Consider the following 22,577-nt stretch of genomic DNA (forward strand, 5'->3'; position numbering starts at 1 on the left):
AATTCAATTTATTTCCTATTTACAAAATGTAAAAAAGTACATTGGGTATAAAAATCTAAATGTCTGAGAGGTGATCAGTCAAGAACACATAGCTAACAATCTTTGCATCCTTTAGTCACCAGTTGGTGCCAAGAAGGTGGGGATTGGTAGGTTCAGGCTGAACAAAAAGCTTCAAAGGGTGAGCCACAGAGTCAGCAGAGAGGAGGGGTGGAATGGAACAGAGCAGGGAAGGAAGGAAAGGGCACAGCTGAGGTCAGGGTGAGGCACTATGCACTGAGTCTGCTGGGGAACACTTGAACTTGTAAGAACATAACTGGTCCAAGCCTGACCTAGGGAAGTCCAGCTGTTTCCTGGTGCAGAGGGCCAACCCTCCCTGCAGAGCTTCTTTCAGGAAGGAAAGGCATCCATCAGTGTGACAAGCAGCAGTCACCTTCGGACTTGCATGAACTCCTTGCGCAGCCATAAAGAGTCCTGGTAGAAGCGTGGGTCGCCCAGTCTCATGGCTGTCCGCTTGTAGAAGTAATAGTACAGCACGGCCGCTGAGGACAAAGCAGAGGGGAAGCCCGGGGTGACCTGAGTACTCCTTCAGGGTGGGAACGGAACCCCCAAGCCGAGAACCCGCCTCGTGGCTTCCCACTGTTTCCCAGAAAGGACCACGCACAGTATTCTCTTCTGTTCTTGACATGACTGTCCCAACAACCCCAGGTCAGCTGTGAGGGGGCTAAGAGGCCAGGATCAGAGCCAGCACAGTAGGCCTGAGGTTGCTATGGTCCTTACCTAGTCTCTGGAATACAAACAGCGTTTGAAGTCCATCTGTCCAAACAAAGCTGTTGGAATTTTTCCAGCGTAAGTTCTGAAGGAGATATGAATAGAAAGGAAAGGGTTAATGGCTGCATGTGGCTCTGTCTCCAGCTTGCTTAGGAGCAGAGATGCCACTTGGTTGAACATTGTGCTATTCTCCCCTCCTTCTTGGTTTCTGTAAGCCCAGGGAGTGTTTCTTTTTTGGTACTGAGGATTGAACCCAGGGGCACTTTGTCACTGAGCTGCATCCCAAAACCTTTTTATTTTGAGACAGGGCCTTGCTAAATTTCTGAGGCTGGCCTTGAACCCACAATCCTCCTGTCTCAGCTCCTGAGTTGCTGGATTACACGTGTGTGTCACACACCCAGCTCAAGGAATGTTTCTGAAAGGAGCCTCAAGCTCCCTTTTCTGCTGCAAAGGGATATCCTTTAACCCTGAGGAAGAAGTCTGAACTAAGGTATTTATCCCTTTCCATTCCACTGCCTTTGTCAAGGAGAAAGGATATGCATTGTGTCAGTAGTTCAGCTGCTCACTGTCTTGCCTTGAAAATTTCAGGCTCAGCTCCTGTCAGATCAAGGCTTTGGAACACTCAGGATATAATCAGATCAACAGCTTTAGAGGACAAAGCCAGGACCTATTTAGGTTCCAGGACCCAGGGCACAAAATCCCCTGCAAGAGCTAGGCACAGTGCCACATGCCTGTAACCCAGCAACTCAGGAGGCTGAGGCAGGAGGATCACAAGTTTGAAGCCAGCCTTAACAACTGAGCAAGATCCTCAGCAACATAATAAGACTCTGTCTCAAAATAAAAAAAAAAAAGGACTGGGGATGCAGCTCAGCAATAAAACACTCCTGGGTTCAATTCCGTTTGAAAAAAATTACCTGCAGGTATGACCTTGAGACTTCAACACTGCTCTGCTTCTGCCCTGTAAGCTTATTTATCTCCATGAGATCACAAACTCTAGTAAAGAAGTGACTACAGATCCTGGGGTATTTGTTTGGTGCTGGGGATTGAACCCAGGGCTTCATGCATGGTAGGCCCAGGCAAGTACTCAGCTAAAAAGTCACATCCCCAGCCCAACCCTGAGGTTTTAATGTGCTCCATCAAAAGGAATACATGAGTGATGTCCAAGATATCCAGAAATGGAAGAATTTGTGAAGCAGAAGAAATCTGAAACTGGATCTGATCCGTGGCCTCTGTCAGAAGCAAAGGGGCACCATAGGAGTTGGTTCTCCTAGTACAAGTTCTTCTAGTTCTCGGCAGAGGGCATGAAGCGGTAAAGGGCAAGAGCACACTTGCTTGGCTACTGCTCGCAACATCCGCTGCCTATAACATTAGTTATGGGATGCTGATGCCTAAGAGAACTCAGCATCAACACCCATCCACCCAAGTAGCTAATGCTAAAACAGATTCAACTTCCTGTTTAGTTCTGACAGGCCTCTTTGGGGCAAAGGTAAACTGATGTTCCAAAAGAGTCCTTAGACTCTTGGATGAGGCTGTTCTTCAACACAGAGAGTTGAGCCAAAGTGCCTCATGAAACTCTCACGTGCCTAGTGCTCTAGCAGGTCACTTTCATTTCACCCATCTCCCACCAAGGAGGCTGAGGGAGGTGTCTGAGTGATGCTGGATTCCCAGAGAAAAGATACTACTAGCTCTTTAAAGACTTGAGAATCTGCAGCTGCACTCTTACCATGACCCAGACATGAAAGGAGATGCTGAGTGCAAAGTACACTGCTGTCAGGATGATGGTCCCTTTGAACTTGTGGAACAGGAGGTTGACCAAGCCAGCCTGGAAGACGAAGGTGTTGAAGAACATGAGGAAAATGATGATGATGTTGAAGAGGATTGCAATATCCTGGATGCTGCAGACACAGAAACACAAGTCAGCCCAATGGAGGCCTGTGTGAGGACCCAAGAGCTGGCCCTAAGGCCTAAGGGACACCATGAGATCTGCCCTGCCTTGAGATATAGTCACCTGGAACCCCCACTGACAGCATCAGCTTTAGGACCCAAATGACAAGAAGCTGTAATTACCCACTGAGTTACAGTCCACAGACACAGCTTTCCTCCTCTGACAGTCTTCATTTAATAAACCATCCAGGCATTTCTGAGAACCTAGTTTCCTCCCACACATACCAGATCTGTGTGCCACACAACCTGGTCCTGTCAGATGATTTCATCTGGCAAGACAACAATGTACTTTCCCCATCTTTGTGTGGCTCATGCTGTTATGCCACCCGAGTCCCCATTCAAATGTTCCCTCTCTAGAGAAACTTTCCTGCAACTCCATTGACTAAATTCCACCTCCCACCGCAGCTACTTTACATCCAACGTATGATGTCACTATATGAAAATCTTATTTTGCTATACTCTGCAATTGTTCCCTGAGAGTGGGAATTTGTCAGATTTACCACTGCACCTGGAACACTGGCTGCCAGGCCAATGAATACTCATTGAATGAAGGAAGTTCCTTCCAGGATTGTGGTTTTCAGCTTATGAACTGCCTTGTGAAGTCTGTAAATTATTGTGGAGGATAAATGTCAACCATTTCCATCCTATGGGATTCATACATATTATTAATGTGATTGTTCTTTTAACCTGCTATATTATAATTCTCTTATAAAAGAGAATTTATAAAAGAAAAGACAGTATTTCCATCCCCAGATGGACAAAATGACGGGGTTAGAAGACCCTCATTTCCTATCTAAGTGTTCTCCAATCCTTGTTATTAGTACATGAAAACAGAAAAAAAAATAATAAAGTCTATAAAAATAGGACCCGTGACTATGTCTGTATACCAGGAGAACTCAGGACATTGGTAAATTTTATTTTCCCTGATATTTCTCTGATAATATTTCACGTGGCAGGGACTGAATGCAGGGCCTCATGCATGCTAAGGACACATTCTACCACTGAGCTACACTCCAAGCCCACCTACTAATAACTCTAAAATGCTAAGTCATGAACTTAATTAAGCAGGGCCTTCCAACTGCTTAGGTTCAGCTTTCCAGATCTATCCCTACACTCACATGAAGAGCACCAGCTGGATGACAGCAGCCATTCGGAGTAGCTCCGAGAAGGAATTGACAAAGAGGTCATAGGACAGCAAGAGGAACTGCAGGGATAGCACCAGGCTGTAGTTACTGGTCTGAAGCATCTTCCTTCTGCTTTCTTGGGCCTCCAAGAGCACATTCCACAATTCCCCAGAAAACAGCTCTTGGTTCTCTCCCCAGCACTGAGGAGAGTATCTAGTTCTTACAAATCAAGAGCTGTTGCCCTTGTTCTTAGGCAAGGATCTGTTGGGGCAAAAAGAGGGGCAAGGTTAGCAATCCGTTAATAAACACTGAGCACCTACTCTGTGTCAGGCATGATTCCAGGTGATGGGGATATATTAGTTAACAAAACCAACAACCAAAAAACCCACCTTGTCATTCCTTCTAGGGAACCTCACACTCAAACTTTCTCCATGCCTGAACCCTTCTAAATGCAGAACTTTTTATAACCAAAACACCAAGTGGTACTACAGAGAAGAGTGACTGCCTTATTATGTAGTAGTAGTAATGGTAATAGCAGTCATATATATCACTTGCAGTGGGCTCAGGGAATTCTAAGCACTAACATTCAAATTTCATAATAACCTTATGAAGTAAAAGACACATTTACTACTTTCCCCATTTTACAGATGAGAAAACTGAGTACCAGAAAGACAAAATAATTTGTCCAAGGTCACAAAGGTAGTAAGTGGCAGAACTGGAATTCTCATCCAGGTGGCCTGGGTTGAGTCTGCTCTTTTTTTTTTTTTTCAGTCCTAGGAATCAAACCCAGGCCCTCTCACATATTAGGCAAGCACTCTACACTGAGCTACATCCCCAGAGTGTTTTTAACTAATTACTGTACTAAGCTTAGATCAAATCACATTTTCAATGTGCTTTAAAGTATTGGAGTGACTAAATTAACATCTGTAAAATGTTCAAAATTTACAAACTCTAAATTTAACCTAACCAGAATAAGATTTATTTTATGCTTGCATAGTTATATTGAAAGAAATTCTACTGTAAAAATTTTTTTTTACAAATCTTTTTAACTACTTAATTGTAGAACTCTCCCGACAAGTAACCTTTTTAATGGACATACTCTCCATTTGCACAGAGATCCTGAAAGGTTACTGCCCCTCACCTAGCTCACCGGGTTTAACCCCGACTTTCTGGGTGTGTGAATGCGGCTTCTCTGAGCTTGAGTTTCTCCGCTTATTAAATAATATTGGGAGCTACCACCTAGGTACCAGCACCAGAATCTGCTTGTTAACCTTCGCAACAATTTTGCAAGGTAGGAAAGAATTCTCCCCATACTACAGGCTGGGACACCAGGTCAGACAAGAGTTTGTCACTCCTCCCGGTCGCAAAAGAGCAGAGCCGGGATTCCTAGCTTGGGTGACGCGCACGCCCCACTTCGCAGCCCCCGGCGAGGCCTGTTATGTAGCCACACGTCGCTCGCTACGTGGATGCTCATCCCTCCAGTTTAGGGCGGCGGGGATTCGCAAGCCCAGCAGCGCTCGTGGCAGCGCGTCCACCGCCACCTCCGGCCTTCGCCTTGTTGGTGGCAGGGTCCCTCGCCCTTCCCAAACCACTTACAGACGGGCCTGCCGCGGCAGAAAGCCCAAGCCAAAAGGAGGAGCAACAAAACCCCTGACTTCTGGGCACTCTACCCATGTCCCATCATTCACTCTCACCTCAAAGAACCGACGTCGGTTGTCATGGCGACAACATTCCGGCTTCCGGAAACCGGCTTTAAATTCCGGAAGTAGAGGACCGACGCGGGCTCTGTCAGCCCGCTGACCTCGGCTTCCTCTCCCCGCTCTGCCGCAGCCCAGCAGCCATGTTCGGGCCTTGGATTTCTGGGCCTGCCAGGTCCTGGCCGTCCCATTGTCGCCTTTCGCTGACCTGGGCTCCCACCCACGTCTCGTGAGACCTGGCTTAGGGTCCGATCCTGGCGGGAAGCACTGCATCGACCCGAACATTTCGCTTCCCTCGAGATGGGGTTGAAGGACCGGGCAGACGCGTTGCGACGCTCCGAAGCTCGACCCGGGCTTTGGGGTAGAAACACCCGATGAGGAACTGGGTCGGGGAGCCAGCACCTGGGCGCGCAGGGAGTGGGCGGGCCCGGTGGCCCGGACTGCATTTCCCAGGCGGCCTCGCGCACTACCGGAAGTGCTGCGAGCCTATAAGAGCGCGAGGCGGTGCCGGGCGCTGGGCTGCCCGCTGACGGCGCGCCTTCTGGAGGGTCCGGCCTCGAGCTTCCAGGAGCCTGGGGAGTGGCGGCTCAGGTGTCTGGCAGAGAGGCGGGTCTCGGAGATCCCGGCCCCGTTGCGTCCCACTGTGGTTAGGGGTGAGAAAGAGCCCGGGCTGGGAGTTGAGGGACCTGGGTTCGACTGCTGACTCCGCTACTACCTCTCCTGAGTTTTCCCTTTTAGGAAATGGACTCGCTTCTCCGCACCCTTCCTTCCTTAGCTGGTGGTTATAAAGGCACGGACGCTGGCGGAACCCCCACACCTCTTTTCAACCAAGATTAGCTGAGACCAAGCGCCCAGCAGAGGAGTCAGAAATAGGCCCCCGGGTGCCTGGAATGGTCAGACCTGATACAGTCTGAAGGACGGTCTGCGACCAGTGGTGCTAAGGAGGACCTTGTTTGCTTGCCTTCAGACTGGAATATTGGGCTACTCACTCCTGAGTCCCGACATACAGAAATACCTTTGGAAGAAGGAGCCCTAGGAGCCGAGGAGGAGTGAACCTGAATGCCTGTACCAGCTCTTGCCAGACGCCCCGGCCAAGTCACTTTCCTTCTTTGGGCCCCAGTGTTAACAGTGTTTTTGATCTGTTAAGATGAATGTTTAGGGTTTGAACCCAAAGTTTGCGTTTCAGATTTTTTTTCCCTCCAGTACTGGTGATGGAACCAGGGATGTGCTACCTCTGAGCTACATCCCCAGCACTTCTTTTTTAAATTTTATTTTGAGGGCTGGGGATATAGCTCAGTTGGTAGAGTGCTTGCCTCATAAGGACAAGGCCCTGGGTTCAAATCCCCAGCACTGCAAAAAAAAAAAAAAAAAAAAATTTATTTTGAGACAGGGTCTTGCTAACTTCTGGAGACTGACCTCAAACTTGCAGCCCTTCTGCCTCTGGAGTTGCTGGGATTACAGGCATATGCCACCACACTAGGCTGGGTTTCAGGATTCTCAAAGTCCCCCCATCCATCTGTGAAGGAAAAGCAACAAACTGACTCTCTGTCCCTTCATCTGTTTGTGGTTGTAAGTAATAAAAGTAACATTACAGGAGTTCGCAATAGAGCTTTGTCCTAAGATTAAGGGTTGAATGGTGAATGGCTGATACTTCTTTCTTCCTTCTTTGGTACTGGGGATTCAACCCATGGGAACTTTACCACTTAGTTACATTAGGGATCTTTTTATTTTATTTTATTTTATTTTTATTTTGAGACAGGGTTTCACTAACTTGCTTCAGTCCTTGCTAAATTGCTCAGGCTGGCCTCCAGCTGCAATCCTCCTCCCTCAAGCTCTCCAGTCTCTGGGATTAAGGCACAAGTGCCACACTGCACCTGGATAGATACTCATTTCAAACTTCTAGGCTGATCCGGGTTTCGCTCAGCCTAGGAGAATCTTTTCTGCCAAGGAATTGAGGAAAGTATTAGGTTAGTGAGTAGACCCCTTTGAACAGGGTCAATAAAATATAACCCACAGGCCAAATCTGGCCTGCCTGAATGCTTTTTACATGTTTAAATGACTGAAAAAATTTTAAAAGATAGATTTTGTGACATGTGAAAATCATGAAACACAGATTTCAATGTCCATAAATAAATAAAGTGTTATTGAAACCAGTAATGCTTATTTGTTAAGTTATTGTCTATGGCTGCTCTGTACTACAGCAGCAGAATTCATGACATGGTTGTGACAGACCACATGTCCTGCAAAGCCTAAAATACATATTACCTTGTTCTTGCAGAAGAGTTCACTAACTCCTACCTTAGAAAGGGCTATGTGCAGTGAGGACAGAGCAAAGCAGTTTAAGTTTCCTGCCTCTACTAGGAAAGTGTTCTCATCATCTGTTCTAAACCTTTCACAGAGCAGTAAGTAATCCAGGGCTTCTAGGGCTATAGGTACAGTCCCTTTTGGATTATATTTCCTTTTACAAAGGAAGAAAAATGTAGAAAGAGATACTGTCAGATAGATGGATCCTGCTGACCAAGAGCTCCTTGATGTCAACTTAACACTTCACCAGTGGAGTGGACAGTGTGTTAGCTAAACATGTGGTGACCTGAAGTTTCCTCTGCCTTTGCAGGAATTGGGGAGGCAGCTCTGAGGCTGGGTAGCAAATCTCTGAGCTTAGTAGTTGAGTCATGAAGCTGGTGGCATGATTTTTCTCCTGTCAGCCTTCCTCAAGGAAGCTCGTTTTCCTTTCCTGGTCCTTAGACCTTACTTTCTCAAAGATCACTGCTAATTTGAATCACTTTGTGAGAGTCCAGTGTCTGTTCCTGCTTAGATGGATACCTGACATGGCATGGCATGTAATCAGAGCTATGGAGAAGCCTGGACAGATGCCAGGACCATGAGCTTTAGGTTCTTTTGGTTTTTTTTTTTTTTTTTTTTTTTTTTTGGTACCAGGGATACTTAACCACTGAGCTACATCCCCAGCCTACCCCCTTTTTTATATTTTATTTAGAGATAGGGCTTCACTAAGTTGCTGGGGCTGGCTTTGAACTTGTGATCCTCCTCCTCAGCCTCCCAAGCTGGCCTTGAACCTGTTGGCTCAAATGATCCTCCTGCCTCAGCCTCCCCAGGCATGTGCCACTGCACCTAGCTAGCATCCGTTTTCTTCTTAGGATAAAACCCTGCAACAGCAGTAACTAAGAAGAGTTACAATGCTCATGATGCCTTTACATGTTTCTTCACTTGGTCGGACAGCCTGTGCTCGAGGAGAAAGTACGGGGCTGCTGGCCTTAAGAACAAACAAACAAGACTTTGAAACCCTCTGCCCACTTACTGGGTCCTGTGCTAGTTACTTCATCATTCTGAGCCTTAGTTTCCTCATGTATATGATGGGGATGACTCTCCTCATGGGGTTGTCAGGAGGAGAAAGTGGGATCTTGTGTGAGGTTCTAGTGCTCATAGGTGGTGCTCAATAAATAGTTTTCTAATTGCTGTGCTTTTCTTTCAGATGAGAACAAGTCCTGCAGATGTTAAGTGTTTTGCTCAAGGTGCCCAGTTTGTAAGAATCAGAGCCCAGGGCGTCCCCCTGTTGTCAGCCTACTTCTGGGTCCAAAGGTGATGAATCAGGTGTTGTCTCTCCTTGGGAGCTATTGTCTGTTGCTTCTGTTAGCTGGTTTAGAAGGAGGAACCTCAACTGAGGGGAACCACAGTATTCTTGGTGCGAGTCCATGGGACAGGGTGACAGCCTGGAAGTCTGAGCACATGCTGCCCACATTTGCTGGAAGCAGGGCAGGGCTGGTCCTGGTCCTGTGCCTTTGCCCACTTGTTTTTTTTTTTTTTTTTAAGCACTGGGGGTGGAACCCCGGGCTTCACATGTGTTAGCCAAGGGCTGTATCACTGAGCTGTATACCACACCTCTTGCCTGGCATTCAGGAGCCAACTGCTCAGGGGTATAAACATTCACCAGGCCTGAAACCAGAGTTGGTTTCTGAGTTTATCTAGCACATATAGAAGTCTTAAAATAAACCTCTTGCTTTCTAAACCATGAGTTCTTGGTTCCTCTTTTCTCCTCTGGACTTTCCCCAGTGGATGAGAAAGCAGAAGTCTCAGGCCTGGAGATAGCTGGGGGGTATCACTCCATTCAAGGAGTGAAGTGTGAGGATTCAGGTGAAGGCTTGATTTCACTTCCCCATAGAGTTCACCATCTGGGAAGGAAGAACTTTTGTTTTCTTTTTCGGGTACTGAGAATTTAACTCGGATACTTTACCACTGAGCTACATCCCGGCCCTTTTATTTATTTATTTATTTATTTATTTATTTATTTATTTATTGCGGTGCTGGGGATTGAACCCAGGGCCTTGTGCTTGCAAGGCAAGCATTCTACCAACTGAGCTATATCCCCAGCCCGCCCTTTTATTTTTGAGTCATGGTCTTCCTAAGTTTCCCAGGCTAGCCTCAAACTTGAGATCTTCTTGCCTCACCCTTCTGATTACAAGCATATCTGGCTTAAAATCTAAATATTTTTGATCACCAACAGATGCTCAAAATATTCAATATGCAAATATTTCAAATTTCAAAACTCTCTGAAATTGAAAACACTTCTGCTTCCAACCTGAAGTGTGTTTACCCCTTTCAGATTGTGCTGTTAGAAGTCAGGGCCTGGGAATTTGCAGTCTAGTCTAGATTTTGATTGCTTCTTCTTTCCTGGGTTGCTCCTGGTGAAGGGAGACTAATCCCAGGGTTCTGGATCTAGGCCTTGTCATCCAGCTGGACCCCAAGCTTGCTGCTCTGTATACTGCCAGTGCTGGGGTGGGGCCTCACTCATGGACTATAATTAGCCATGGAGTCCACCTTGCCATTGAGCCCTCATGGGGGCTGAGCCCAGGCTGATAGCAGGGGAACTGAAGCAAAAAGTTTCCATCCCATTGGCCCAGAGAGAGATCAGTGTTATTTCCGTTAGTAGGTGTGTGAGGGCACACCTCAGCCAGTCGTGACATGTGATTTCTGCTTCTAGGAGTTCTTAATCAGAATGGCTTCAAGATGGTTTTACCTGTCCTGCCTTGTGCTGGGATCCCTGGGCTCAATGTGCCTCCTCTTCGCTGTCTATTGGATGCAGTACTGGCGTGGTGGCTTTGCCTGGGATGGCAGCATACACATGTTCAACTGGCACCCAGTGCTCATGGTGTCTGGCATGGTGGTGCTCTACGGAGCTGGTGAGTAAGAGGTTGGCATGGGAGGTGTGATGTAGCCTAGGCTGGACAGGTCAGCACTTTCCCTCTCCAAGGCTGGCCTTTGTCAGCGTTGAGTTTGGGGCTACTGGGGTACAGTGGGTTGGACTGCTGTTGGGGCCAGCTGTCATTTGGGGGAGTAAATGGTAAGAGTAGGGGCATCTTGGAAGGGCAGCTTCACATATATGCTGGGACAAGGGTCAGCAAACTTTCTGTAAAAGGTCAGAAAGTAAATATTTCAGACTTTGCCTGCCATAGGATCTATATCACAGCTACTCAGCTCTGCCATTGTATTGTAAGAGTAGCCACAGAAAAAATAGAAACAAGTCGGAGCCTTCCAGCTACTCGAGAAGCTGAGGATCATAAGTTCCAGGCCAGCATGGCAACTTTGTCAGACCCAGTCTCAAAATTTTTACAAAGGACTGGGATATAGCTGAGTGTAGGAGCACTTGCCTAGCTTGTGTGCGTCCCTGCATCTGACCCTGAGTGCTGCAAAAAAAATATATAAGCAAATGAGCATGGCTGTGAATCCAGTCAAACTTCACAGAAATAGGCAGCCGGTGGGATTTGGCATATGAGCTGGGTTCTGCTGAGCCCTGCTCTGAGGAGCGAGAGGCTGTGCTCATGGCATGGGCAGGCCCCCTTGAGGAACTGGTTTCCTCTTCCAGGATGCGTCTTTGCCTTGAAAAATGGGAATTGAGTCTTGTTTCCCCCTCTTGTAAAATGGCAACATTGATGGCATTGCTGTGCACTTCACGTGTATCATCCATTTTGCTTACAAGTTTGTGGGGTGGGCTCTGTTGTCCCCATTTTATATGTGAAGAAAAAGAAAGGAGGCCCAGCAGCTAAGAGGCAGAGCCTGGATTTTTTTTCCAGTGCTGGGGATGGAACTCAGGGCCTCATGCATGCTAGGCAAGTGCTCTACCAGTGAGCTACATCCCCAGCCCTTGGTAATTTTGAGACAGGGTCTTGCTAAGTTGCCCAGGCTGGCCTCAAACTTGTGATGCTCCTGAGTCTCTGGGATGACAGGTGTGCATCATTGTACTTGCGGCCCCTCCCTTTTTAACTGGTTTTTCTCTCCTTCCTCCATGGCTACCCCACAGATGATGGGAAGGTTGTAGATGCTGAAGAGTTGACGGCAGTGTGCTACAGTTTCCTCCTTCCCTCACTGGGAGGCTGGGCGGGATCATATCAGGGTCATTGCCCTGAAGTGTGGCTGAGCACGGGGATTGAGGCTGAACCCCAGGACTGCTCTTTCTCCGCAGCATCGCTGGTGTACCGCCTGCCTCAGTCCTGGGTAGGACCCAAGCTGCCCTGGAAGCTCCTCCATGCGGCCCTGCACCTGATGGCCTTCATCCTCACTGTTGTGGGGCTGGTTGCCGTCTTTCAATTTCACAGCCACTCAAACATCGCCCACCTCTACTCCCTGCACAGCTGGCTGGGTATCACCACCGTCATCCTCTTCGCCTGCCAGGTGGGTCATCTCTGCCCTCTTCCTTTGGGTTCCCACTGACAGGTCTACACAGCCTTGGGCTCTTTTGGGGGCCTTACCAGCAGCAACTCCAGATACTCCCTCTGCTCACTGCCTGGAGAGGGTCGGTGGCTTCCACACTTGCCCTGTTCCTTACAGCCATCACGTGGCCTGTGTGTTATCCCAGAGCCTCTGGGCTGATTTTGTCATAGCATGTACCATGTTGACTCTGATGAGCCGCCTCTTCTGCTTTGCCCACTCCTAAGTCTCTTTGAACCAGAAGCAATTCTAGAAGTGGTTTCTGTATCCCGATGTCATTTGTACTGGAGAGGAGTTTATGAGCAAGGACTGGCAAGAAGCAGAGACAAACAAGGATGACCGGGTTTGCTGGGAGAGCAGGGCTGTAGCTAAGGGTTTCTTGTAGGATTCTTGCTGCTTGTGTAATAGAAACAGACAGCCCGCCAGGCGGCAGCGAAGGATGGTGGTGGGGCAATGCTGGTGGGAAAGAAGGGCCAAGGAACGGTGACGGTCAGGCAGTGCTCGCGGGGTGGATGAGCTGCTGCTGTTGCGTCTTTGGTCACACATGGTACAGCCAGGGACTTCTTCTATTTCCACAGTGGTTCCTGGGCTTTGCCGTCTTCCTCCTGCCCTGGGCATCCCTGTGGCTGCGCAGCCTCCTGAAACCGATCCATGTCTTCTTTGGAGCCTCCATCCTCTCTCTGTCTTTGGCATCTGTCATTTCTGGCATTAATGAGAAACTTTTCTTCAGTTTGTGAGTGCTCTGGGGTCCCCACCTCTTAAGACACGGGGGAGGCAAGAGGGTTTTCAGAAGATGCATTGTATAATCATAGAACCCCCCATGGGCTTGGGCCCATTCCTGATCTGGAAGGTGAGAGATTGATCTTTAAGTTGAGATTGGTAAATTGGTCAACAAATATTTATTGCATATTGGGTTGATTTAGCACCTACTGTGTGTCAGAAACTGTTCTAAGTACCTTACATTTAATCCTCTCGACTACCCTGTAACATTGGTGTCATTACCACCAGTGAGGGTACTGAGATCCAGAAAAGTTAAGTAACGTACTAAACACACAGACAGTAAACTGCAGCACTGGGACTCAGGGTCAGCCGTCGGACTCCAGAGCTTGCATGCCTAACCACTGCTGACCGTTCTTTTGAAGCCGTGCGGCAAATAAGAGGCTGGGGAGGTAGCTCAGTGGTAGAGCACTTGCCTAGTATGCACAAGGCCCTGGGTTCAAGTCCCAGTACTGCCAAAAAATAATAAATAAATAAATAAATGGATAAATAAGGTTGAGGTCAACCCTGGGTTTAGATCCTAGCTGTCTCATTTACTGGTTATGTAACTGTGGGTGAGTTAATTTCACCACTTTGAGCTTCAATTTCCTGATAAGTCAAAAGCATTATATAGAGTTTTGTTATTATAGCAGGGACTTAGAAAGTATGTTAAAATTTCAGGTCACGTGTGGCCCCGAGAAGCTTTTCTCTCCTCTCTTAGTAGCATCAAGTCTTCCCCTGGGCAAAAACCAGTGGAAGTCTCTCAGGGATGCACATTGTTTTGTCATCTTTAGGAAAAATGCCACCAAGCCATATGCCAGCCTGCCCAGCGAGGCTGTCTTTGCCAATTGCATTGGGCTGCTGGTGGTGGCCTTTGGGCTGCTGGTTCTCTATGTCCTTCTGGCTTCATCCTGGAAACGCCCAGAACCAGGGATCCTAACTGACAGACAGGTATGGCTGCTTGTCCCCCATTCCAGGGTGCGGTGGGGATAGGGCCAGGTCTGGAGAAGGACCAACTGGAAAGATATGGGCTTTGCTGGGAAGATGGGCCCAGTGGTCCGGTGAGAAGCCGCGTAGCCGGAAGGTGGAATTGGGGTGGTTGACGGGACAATGGTTTCAGAGCAGCACACTGCAGCAGTGTGGCTGTCCAGGGTCAGCACCTCTCAGAATCCCCTCCCTGTTCCTGTGGCTCTGAGTTCCTGAGGATGATGAGGGAATGTAGTAAATTCTGCTGGGACAGTTTTGGGGCTAGACTAGTGGGACTGGTGCTTGGTGACAAGTTGGGTGCTCGGAGCAAGTCTTGCCTGTTCTTGGCCATTTGGGCTTCTGGCAGTTGTGGGAGATGGGGTGTGGACCAGACTCAGGGACTTTGGGGCTTTCTGGAGAGATGTGGTGACTTGGGCAGGGGCCACCCTGCTAGTTGGGGGTCTTTATGAACAGCTCCGGCCTGGTGCGACTCCTGCAGGTCAGGGGCGGTTTTAACCCCTGTGCTCTGCCTTCTTTCCAGCCCTTGTTGCATGACGGGGAGTGAAGCAGGGTGTCCCAGGAACAATCGGCGGTCGGTCTGTCCTTGCTTCAGAAGCTCTGCTCCACCTTGAGCTCCTGGCCGGTTTCAGTAACAGACTTTCTTCGGGAGCTGGGCCCAAACTTCTCCTTGCCTTGGTGTCAGGCCTGCTGTCTCCAGTCACTTACTGCCCATTTGCTTTTCTTGGTGGCTTTGGCTTCTCAGCGTGGACTCCTCAGAGCCTCCATTTGCACAAGACCTTCCTTACCCTAGCCACCCATGCTGCGTCTGTTCATTCTGCAGAATTCCAGCTGATTTCCCCTTTAAATTGTTAGGGATGCGGCAGAAAATCACAACAGCTTGGGAAAACTGGGACTTAACCGTAGTCCACAGTGTGACCAGGAGGAAGGTCAGCTTTCCTTTTGAAGACATGCATTTCAGTTAGGCCACCCACCAGAGAGTGAACTTTGTGTGTTGTCACCCATCTAGCCCTGACCGGGTGTGTATCTGGGTGGAGGCATGGTGGGTGTGATTGAAGAAGGGGAGGGTGGAGCAGCAGCATCTGTGTGCGGTGTTGACTGCTCTGTGATATTCTGTGTTGCGCTTTGACCATATGGCTCCACCTCTTCTAGCTGCTGCTTCAGCTGAGGCCTGGATCCCGCCCTTTCCCTGTGACTTACATGCCTGTCACCACTAGGCAGCCCCATGAGCCCTGGTAACCTGCTGTTCCAAGAACAGACAATCCGTCCCCAGATGTCCTACAAGTGATGAGCAGCAGAGGTTTCTGTGGCCTTGCTGGCAGGCGCAGCCTTTTCTCCTGGCAGGTCCTAGACCAGCAGGTCTTCCCACTCCAGCCCATGAAACAGGCCAACACTGCGGAGCCTCGTGCCCAGCAGAGCCCTGCGAGCCATTGCCACCTTTGGAAGAATCTCCTGCTGAATACTAGGGTGCTTCTGCCCCAGTGGCTGGCTCCCTGGCTAGGCCAGCTCCTGTGGCATGCTGCAGTCTGAGCGTTGCGCTTCTCCCACCAGAAACTGGGTGGGGAGGGAGTCTTGCTCCTAACTGCTGGTATGTGGCTCTTCTTGCCTTCTCCAAATAAGCCTGCCAGGCCCCAGGCTCCAGACTGCTGTGCTCAGTAGATAAGAGGGATGAGGCTTAGGGTTTGCAGCCTGCACTCCCTGGCAGGTAGCCGCAGGCTGTTTACCCCAGCCTCCATTGCCAGATGTTGGCAAATGGGTTGCGGCTGAACTTCCTGGTTGCATGAAGCCTTCAGTGCTGCTGGGATGACTGCCAGGCACCTTGGTTGACTTGTCCCCTGTCTCCATGTGAGTGGGCTTTTTACTGTTTATTGAAGCTTGATTTTCAATAAATGTTTCTAAGATTCAAAGGTGGTCATCATCTGTTCAGCCCACTGTAACAAATACCATGGATTGAGTGGCTTCAGAAAACATGTATTAGGCTGGGTGTGGTGGCACATGCCTGTAATCCCAGTGGCTTGAGAGGCTGCGGCAGGAGGGTTGCGAGTTCAGAGCTAGCCTGGGCATCTTAGCGAGGCCCTAAGCGACTCAGCAAGACCTTGTCTCTAAATATAAAAAAGGGGTGGGAGTGTGCTCATTGGTTAGGCTCCCCAGGGTTCAAGCCCCAGTTCCAAAACAAACAAAAAACCAAGAAAACCAAAAGAACAACAACAAAAAAAACATGTATTAGGCTGGAAGTCTAAGACCAAGGCATGAGGCTGTGGTGTCTGGTGAGGGCCCCTTCACAGAACTCCTCCCTGGGACCTCAGGCGGAGGGAACGTAAGTAGCTCTGGGGCCTCTGCTACCTGAAGGCACTACTCTCACTGATGAGGGCTCCACCCTCACGACCTCCTCACCTTCCTAAGTACCCCCCTGGCGATCCCATCACACTGGGGGAGAGGATTTCCACATATAGATTTGGAGAGGACAAAGCATAACAAAAGCTTTCTTTGCTGAAACGATACTGCTCTTAAATGAGCACTGGGGCCACCGTGCAAACCTTAGGACAGGACTGACCCTCAGACAGACCTGGGGAGGGCCAACCAAGGCGCCAAAAACCTGTACAACTGTGTGTCTTCCTGGAACTGCATGTGAGCATGTGCCTGTGGATGTCCTAAACAGTGGCTTTTGGGCATGGGCTCATCTTACAAGGAAGGAAATGTTTCCTATTTTATAATCTAGAAAACAAGACTCAAAAAGGACAGATGATTGGCCTGAGGTCACCAGTCAGGAAATGGCAGAATTGGGCTCTACAGTCTGTTGCCAGCATTCTTCCTGGCTGCTGGGCACACACCTGTGCATGCTGACACCAGCCTATGGTCAGGGACCTGGGACGCAGCTGGACAGGGACCCTGGGCAGAGAAGCTCAAGAACCAGAGGAGTCGAGTTTGGGTGAAGCAGGTGATGGGCGTGAAGAGGCTCTTTTCCTAGTGTGATCAGCTGAGACGTCTCGTGATGGTGGAATGGCTGACCCGGGAGGGGTAGGGGTCTGACGCCAGCCGTGACACTGACCCCAGAGAGCCAGTGCTCGGACTGCACCGGGGCCTCACCTTACTGGTTCACTTGAACCCTTTCGCATCCCCACAAGACGGGCACTCTCTTCTGATTTTACAGATCCCAAGAGGCTAAGTGTAGGCCCAAGTTCATGGAGCTGCTTTAAAGCAGAATCAGATCTCAAACATGGATATTTGAGTCTATGGCCGGTGCCGTCAGCCACTCTGCCGAGGACATACCTACCAGGTGTGGCTATGTGCACGTGGTATTTCTGTCAGCACCAGTCAGCAGTCCCTCCTGCCACCTGGGGTCCAGGGGCCACCAGTGATTGCTCTAGAAAGAACTAGGGCCTGGCATGGCTACAGTTTCCAGTCTACAGCTGAGCTTTAGAGTACAGTGGTTTCTTTTTCTTCCAATGTCCCAAATGTCCGCCCAATCCCTAAAGACTCAATAAACTGTTAATCTGGTGAAAGAAAGAAGTCTTTCTACCATTCTTGCACACATAAGTGTGGTGTGTGTAGGCAGGAGGATGGGAACAGAACCAGCCCGGCCGAGCAGAGCCTGCCTGGGGCACAGGTAGTGACAAAGGGCTTGGAGGAGAGGGGTCATGGTCACAGAAACCAGGGCAGAGATCCCTGGGAGAAGGCCGTGGCTTTATGGCTTCACAATGGTTTATTAGCTTTCTTTTCCATACTGACTTGGTTTCAAGCACAGAAGGCCTTTCGCAGAGAGAGACTGGAATCTTAGAACCGAAGGCCGTGCTGTGGCTCAGGAGCTGCCTTGTCACTGAAGCTCAGGGCTGCGTGGGGAGAGCCAGGGGCCACCCTCCCTGAGGAGGGCTTGGGGCCCACTCCAGCTCAGGAGCTGTCTGCAGTTTTTAGAGGCCTGGTAGAGGACACGCCCTGCGGTGACTGAGCGGGGAGGTGGCCACTGAAGGCAAAAATAAGTGACGTCGAGCACCGCAGTCCAGCAGTGAGAGAGCAGCGGAGGCTGAGGGGCCGTCACACACCCTGGCTCTGCAAGACCTCCAGGATGGCACGGAGGATGGCGGCCACTGCCACTGCCCCAGGGTCTGGCTGATCTAGCCGCGCAGAGCTGATGTAGCTGGCTCTTCCGGCTCCAGCTTCCATGTTCTTGGTGGCCTCGGCTGCAGCTTCAGCACTCTAAGGGGGCAGGGCAGTAGGCTTGAGGACGGCCACTAGGCCTCTGCCCTGTCACTGAGGGGAAAGGTCACCTTTCACCTCCTTCTGGTAGGGAAAGGCACCACCATTTACTGAGGCCTTGCTGTGTCCCAGGTGGGGTGTGTGCTCAAGATCTCTTTATCTCACAAATCCTTCTGAGACAGACTTGTCCCCATTTTACAAAGGAGGAAATGGAGGCCCAGGAGAAAATGGAGACAGGAGCCCGGGGTTCCCAGCCCGTCCCCCTGGGTGGATGGCCTGGCCTCACTCACCTTGACTGCTTTGGTCAGGACTTGTAAGAGATCAGCCCCTGGCTTCTTCCAGGCTTGGAGCTCCTGCCCTGCTGCCCACAGAGAGTCCAGCTGGACAAGGCGAGGAGAGAGGGGCTGAGGAGGGGTCCTCCCACTGAGGTGGCCTATAGGGCTTGTAGACTTAAACGGGGGAGGCAGGGTCGGGGGCCTGGCCCAGTACTCACCATAGTCCTGTCCCCTGGTGCAGCCTTCCCATACCTGGCAGGAAAAGAGAATGAACGAGGTTTGCTGTAGGCAATCACTTTGGGGTAGGGACAGGGTCTGGGGACAGAAGCAGGTGAAATCTGTCAATTGCCTCCCCAGCACACCCTGGGCTCTAAGGGATGGGGCTCTGGCTCACTTCTGCATGGCTTCCAGGCCGGCGTCCATAGCAAGAGACCAGGCTGGGAGGTCAGTCTTGGCCTTGAGAGGCTGGGCAGCCGCAGTCAGAAACAGGCCATAGAGCTGGGGAGGATGCAAAGGCTGAGCGTGTGGAGCTGGCCTGGGCCCTGGCCAGGCTGGCGTCTCACCTTGTCAGCCCTCTGCTCCTGAAGGCTGCCAGCACTCACCGCCCCAGACGAGCCTCCCATCTTCTCCAGCAGCAGGACAGACAGTCTGGAGAGTACCTGCGCAGGACTGGCAGGAGGTGGGCCCTCCTTCAGCCACCCCTGGATGGCTGCAGGAAGAGAGTGTTGAGGAATTCAGGGTGCTCTGACTTGCTTTCTCTCCCTGGCCTGTCGTGCTGACATCCTACATACTTTATTGATTGGTCTTATTTACAGGGGGTGGTGATTTCTTTTTCTTTTCTTTTGTTTTTGATAATAGGGATTAAATCCAGGAGTGCTTTACTACTAACATCCCAGCCCCTTTATTTGATCTTATTTTTTTTTGAGACAGGGTCTTGCTAAGTTACTTAGGGCCTCGCTAAGCTGCTGAGGCTGGCCTCAAACTTGCAATCCTTTGGCCTCAGCCTCCTGAGTCTCTGGGATTGCAGGTGTGCACCACCACACCCAGCAAGGGTGGTGAGTTCTGTGTGCTTCATTCACTCTTAACCACAGACATAAGAGCATGGCCCACGGGAGGCACTAAATACATTTTTCTTGAATGAGTGGTGCTGGACTATTAAGAGCTTTCCCTCAGTAGGCAAACTGAGATAAACAAGGATACCAGATGAGTCTGGCTTGAATCCGTAGGTTATTGTTCACTATAAAGGATTCCATTTTCTTCTGAGACAACAACCTCCCACATTGGTAGGATGAGAAGTTTCTTTCTTTCTTTTTGGGGGGGGGGCTGGGGATGGAACTCAGGGCCTCCTGCACACTAGGCAAGTGCTCCCCCACTGAGCTACACCCCAAGGCCAAAGCTCCTTTTCTTGAGAAAAAGAGGTGAGAGGGATGCTGGGGTTCTGCAAATGACCATACTTGGCAAAGGAAAAGTTGGCAACCCAAAAACAACCCTCTAAATATTTTGGAAACTTCTGTTTCATGACATGCCCGAGTCTGAGAGCCAGTGTGCCACACCATCTCCTGCTGTGGCCCCAGAGAGGCCTGGCACCAACCTCGAGCAGCACTGCTGTGGGTGGAGCCACAGTCCCCATCGCCAGCAGCCCGGTCCAGGGCATTCAGGTGTTCCTCCAGGTCCAGGAGGGTGGTGCACACCCGCTCCAGCACAAGTACCATCTGCTTAGAGGCTACACCTAGGAAAGGAGGACGCTGGGGCAGAGGACCACCTGGCCCTTCTTGCGACCAAACCTGACCCACAGTGTGGGAGGCATGGGTGCCAGGGCTCAAGTCAAAGCCCTGTGCCACCAATGATGCCTGCTCCTTCCCCAAAGGCAGGGCCTGGTACCTCCCACTGTGGTAGCTTCATGGGTCTCCTTGGGTTCAATGGGGGCTGCCCGGCTCCGCTTCCGCCCAGTCACAGACACCTTGGCCACATTAGGCCAGGCTGCAGCAGTGGTTTCAGCATCTAGGGACAGCAGAAAAACTCAGACACAACTGGCCAGCCAGAGATGAAGCCGAGGCTAGACTCTACCCAACCCTGAGGCCTGGCCCCCAGCAGCCTGGGAGAGGGCAGCACACTTGGACAAGCATGTACGAGAGGCTACGGTGGGGGGAGGGATGCACAGAGGGCCCCTGGGGAAACGCAGGCAGATCTGAGGAGAGTCCTAGTTGTTCTTCCAGAGTCAAGTGAGAGCAGAGAAGGCTAAGAGCCAGAAAGGGGGCCTCCACAGGTCCAGGACTCTGACTGTCACGGGCAGTCTAACGGGCCTCTGCAAGTCTCCCTGGCTCCTTCCAGTGACAAGAAGCCCTGGCCTGGATCACCCCAGGGTTCAGCTCTCACCTATCAGTTTCAGGAGGGACTCATCCACCAGCAGGAGGGTGAGAGAAATGCCAGGCATCTCCAGTGCTGACATGAAGGTGCCCACCAGCGCCCGGGCAATCTTCACGCCACGGCTCTCTGCAATACAGAGCAAGGAAGTCCATCAGGAGGGACAGGCCCTCCTCCCAAGTCCTCCACCCAGGGCATCAGGGAAAGGAAGAGAATAATAGAAAACCAGGATCTTGGAGGCTGGAGCCCTGAAGTCAGTAGGGAGATGGCCTGATCTCCTTAGAGCTTCTCTCATTAACACCCAATTTAACCACATTCTCTTGAGGTGTCCCCTCTTTGGGAGTAGCTGGGTAATTACAGGTCTCCTTTACTGATTTCCAGGCACTGTGCTGCCTTACATATACTTAATTTCATTTAATCTTACAACCACCTTACAAGGCAGGTACTATTTCTCTCCATTTATAAATAAGAAAACAGGTACGAGGCCCTCAGTTATTAAGTGGCAGTGACAATTTCACTCAGGCTTGTGTGACTGCACAGTCCATGTTTTGAGCCATCTCAATACCCTACTCAGCTGCTCTTCTTATGTCCAGCTTCCAAGGGCTGGGGGTGGGTCCCCTTCCCAGTGTGGGCTTACCCAGAGAACGGACGGCAGCATCGGCCATGATGCCCAGTTCCAGGAATGACAGACCACCCAGGTTGTTGACCATCAAAAGCACTGAGGAGCCTGTGGGTATTTGTGGGTAGTGAGTCTTTTGGGTGCCACTTGCCCAGAGGAGTAAGGATAGACAGGGAACGACAGGCCCCTCACCTGACTGCACAGATACATGGGACACATTGGAGGCGTTCATCATGTGGTCGAGCATGAGCGTGACAACCTCGTTGGCAGTTGCCATCTGTCAGAGGGAGCCAGGAATGAGCTGTGTCTGGGCAGCCTCAGCCTTGTGCTGGCCTGTGTCAGGGAGCCCACCTACCTTCACCCGGCGTACACCAGCTTCCCCGTGGATCCCTGCAGAGAGATGTGGTCACTGCTGACCTGCTCAGGGCCTGGGGAGTCACTTGTGAGGCTTTTATTGAGAAATTACTATGGGGGTGGGAATAACGGTAGAATGAATTGGACATTATTACCCTCTGTGCGTATATGATTACGTGGCCTGTGTAACTACATCATGTACAACCAAATGAGAAGGTATACTCCATCTATGTATGATGTGTCAAAATGCATTCCCCTGTCATGTACAACTAGTTAGAACAAATTAAAAAAAAAAAAAAGAACTTACTAAGTGCTCAGCACAAGGCTAGGCACTGTGGCTGCAGAAGTGGACAGAATAATGAAAGACACACAGTCTCTGCTCTTGGGGAGCTCACGACATGGTGGCAGAGGTAGCCAGGGACTGAAGTGGCTCTAACTGGAGGCAGTCTTGCCAAGGCCCCAGGAGGCTGGTGCCCATCACTTTGGAAGCACAGCCCTGAGAGAAGGGCTGCCTTTGGGCAGGGGCAGAAGGACTGGGAGTGGGGTGAGCAAAGGCGAGAAGCGGGTGATGCAGTCACGTGGCTGGAGCCCCAGGGTGGATGGAGAAGCAGGAAGAAATCGGGCAGGCCAGGCCAGGTTGGCCTTGAGTGCCCACTTATGAACACTGAGACCGTCTGCGGGACAGCTCTGGGAGAGCAGAGGTCCAGGAAGATGGCTCCTAGGAGTGGGCGGAACTTGAGGCAGAGGAGCAGGCACAGGGGGTGCGGGTGGCTGCAGG

The 22,577-nt window shown here is 50.4% G+C and overlaps 3 protein-coding genes across 8 annotated transcripts in view; 1 reads left to right on the forward strand and 2 right to left on the reverse strand.

Annotated features, from left to right (window-relative positions):
• Window positions 1-6,186, reverse strand: Tmem138 (transmembrane protein 138). 3 transcript variants are annotated; one of them, XM_047517106.1, is made up of 5 exons: window positions 5,531-6,164; window positions 3,831-4,097; window positions 2,492-2,663; window positions 778-853; window positions 6-539 (listed from the first exon to the last, which is right to left on the reverse strand). In XM_047517106.1, exons 2-5 carry the CDS (start codon window positions 3,956-3,958, stop codon window positions 427-429), a joined length of 489 nt encoding a protein of 162 aa, XP_047373062.1. In that variant the 5' UTR covers window positions 3,959-4,097; window positions 5,531-6,164; the 3' UTR covers window positions 6-426. The 3 variants fall into 3 exon arrangements, with proteins under 3 accessions (XP_047373061.1, XP_047373062.1, XP_047373063.1); XM_047517107.1 differs by lacking the exon at window positions 5,531-6,164 and adding an exon at window positions 5,433-5,525; XM_047517105.1 differs by lacking the exon at window positions 3,831-4,097 and having other exon boundaries at window positions 1-539; window positions 2,492-2,590; window positions 5,531-6,186.
• Window positions 5,641-17,483, forward strand: LOC124958728 (lysosomal membrane ascorbate-dependent ferrireductase CYB561A3). Of its 3 annotated transcripts, none has more exons than XM_047517102.1 (8): window positions 5,641-6,186; window positions 6,924-7,102; window positions 9,024-9,130; window positions 10,530-10,728; window positions 12,009-12,217; window positions 12,832-12,986; window positions 13,804-13,960; window positions 15,146-17,483. In XM_047517102.1, exons 4-8 carry the CDS (start codon window positions 10,545-10,547, stop codon window positions 15,230-15,232), a joined length of 792 nt encoding a protein of 263 aa, XP_047373058.1. In that variant the 5' UTR covers window positions 5,641-6,186; window positions 6,924-7,102; window positions 9,024-9,130; window positions 10,530-10,544; the 3' UTR covers window positions 15,233-17,483. The 3 variants fall into 3 exon arrangements, with proteins under 3 accessions (XP_047373058.1, XP_047373059.1, XP_047373060.1); XM_047517104.1 differs by having other exon boundaries at window positions 5,643-6,186; window positions 14,517-17,478; XM_047517103.1 differs by lacking the exon at window positions 6,924-7,102.
• Tkfc (triokinase and FMN cyclase) overlaps window positions 16,222-22,577 on the reverse strand; it is a 13,971-nt gene continuing 7,615 nt past the window's right edge. For both annotated transcript variants that reach the window (XM_047517101.1, XM_047517099.1), the window contains 11 exons: window positions 21,801-21,835; window positions 21,638-21,722; window positions 21,464-21,553; window positions 20,839-20,955; window positions 20,344-20,463; window positions 20,054-20,191; window positions 19,065-19,171; window positions 18,857-18,960; window positions 18,681-18,714; window positions 18,478-18,567; window positions 16,222-18,187 (listed from right to left, as the gene is read on the reverse strand). In XM_047517101.1, coding sequence (XP_047373057.1) covers window positions 18,026-18,187; window positions 18,478-18,567; window positions 18,681-18,714; window positions 18,857-18,960; window positions 19,065-19,171; window positions 20,054-20,191; window positions 20,344-20,463; window positions 20,839-20,955; window positions 21,464-21,553; window positions 21,638-21,722; window positions 21,801-21,835 — 1,082 coding nt within the window. In that variant the 3' untranslated portion in view covers window positions 16,222-18,025. The remainder of the gene's footprint in view (window positions 18,188-18,477; window positions 18,568-18,680; window positions 18,715-18,856; window positions 18,961-19,064; window positions 19,172-20,053; window positions 20,192-20,343; window positions 20,464-20,838; window positions 20,956-21,463; window positions 21,554-21,637; window positions 21,723-21,800; window positions 21,836-22,577) is intronic.

Source organism: Sciurus carolinensis, chromosome 11 (assembly GCF_902686445.1).
Source record: "Sciurus carolinensis chromosome 11, mSciCar1.2, whole genome shotgun sequence".
NCBI classification, from domain to species: Eukaryota; Metazoa; Chordata; class Mammalia; order Rodentia; family Sciuridae; genus Sciurus; species Sciurus carolinensis.

Bases quoted from the DNA above. Each gene is read 5' to 3' on its own strand.
- Tmem138 (XM_047517105.1), bottom strand. From the start codon at position 5,818: ATGTTCGGGTCGATGCAGTGCTTCCCGCCAGGATCGGACCCTAAGCCA. The intron at 2,591-5,530 runs GTGAGAGTGAAT...TTCGTCTTCCAG, and splicing joins ACCGACGTCGGTTCTTTGAG to GCTGGCTTGGTCAACCTCCT. The intron at 540-777 runs GTAAGGACCATA...CTTTGTCCTCAG, and splicing joins GTTTGTATTCCAGAGACTAG to CGGCCGTGCTGTACTATTAC.
- LOC124958728 (XM_047517102.1), top strand. From the start codon at position 10,545: ATGGCTTCAAGATGGTTTTACCTGTCCTGCCTTGTGCTGGGATCCCTG. The intron at 10,729-12,008 runs GTGAGTAAGAGG...CTTTCTCCGCAG, and splicing joins GGTGGTGCTCTACGGAGCTG to CATCGCTGGTGTACCGCCTG. The intron at 12,987-13,803 runs GTGAGTGCTCTG...TGTCATCTTTAG, and splicing joins GAGAAACTTTTCTTCAGTTT to GAAAAATGCCACCAAGCCAT.